The sequence below is a fragment of the Pteropus vampyrus genome, unplaced genomic scaffold, assembly GCF_000151845.1.
Source record: "Pteropus vampyrus isolate Shadow unplaced genomic scaffold, Pvam_2.0 Scaffold42, whole genome shotgun sequence".
Classification (NCBI taxonomy): Eukaryota; Metazoa; Chordata; class Mammalia; order Chiroptera; family Pteropodidae; genus Pteropus; species Pteropus vampyrus.
In genome coordinates this window covers 3005324-3005648 of record NW_011888823.1, presented here as the reverse complement: position 1 = coordinate 3005648, position 325 = coordinate 3005324, and the positions used below count along the sequence as shown (strand labels likewise).

The window sequence follows — 325 nt, the reverse complement described above, 5'->3', positions numbered from 1 at the left end:
GCTTAGGGACCTGCCTTTTGGTCCCCACCTCACCCCTAGTACCTTGCTCTCGGGCTTGATATCCCAGCTCTCGGCCTCCTTGAGCTCATGGAAGCCAGCTTGGAGGAGGCGGCTTCGGCACTCGGCCACAGCTGCAGGGAAAGAACCCTCTCACAGCGATAGAAGCCGGTAGGAGGCACACCAGCCCCTACCCGCCTCTGCTGCCCTGGTCACTTACCATGGAAAGGAGAGGGGCTTCGGTTCACGAACTTGAGAAGCTCCCGGGCCGCGGCCTGCACCGCCTCTTTGCGGGCCCTGCCGCTCATAGCCACCTAGGGCAAGGAAG

General features: G+C 62.8%; 1 protein-coding gene across 1 annotated transcript in view; it reads right to left on the bottom strand.

Moving 5' to 3' along the window:
• Window positions 1–325, bottom strand: part of DNPEP (aspartyl aminopeptidase) — a 13315-nt gene extending 12990 nt beyond the window's left edge. The window contains exons 1-2 of the mRNA XM_023529719.1: window positions 218–325; window positions 3–131 (exon numbers count right to left, since the gene is read on the bottom strand). Of these exons, the coding sequence (XP_023385487.1) occupies window positions 3–131; window positions 218–305 (217 nt within the window). The 5' untranslated portion in view covers window positions 306–325. The remainder of the gene's footprint in view (window positions 1–2; window positions 132–217) is intronic.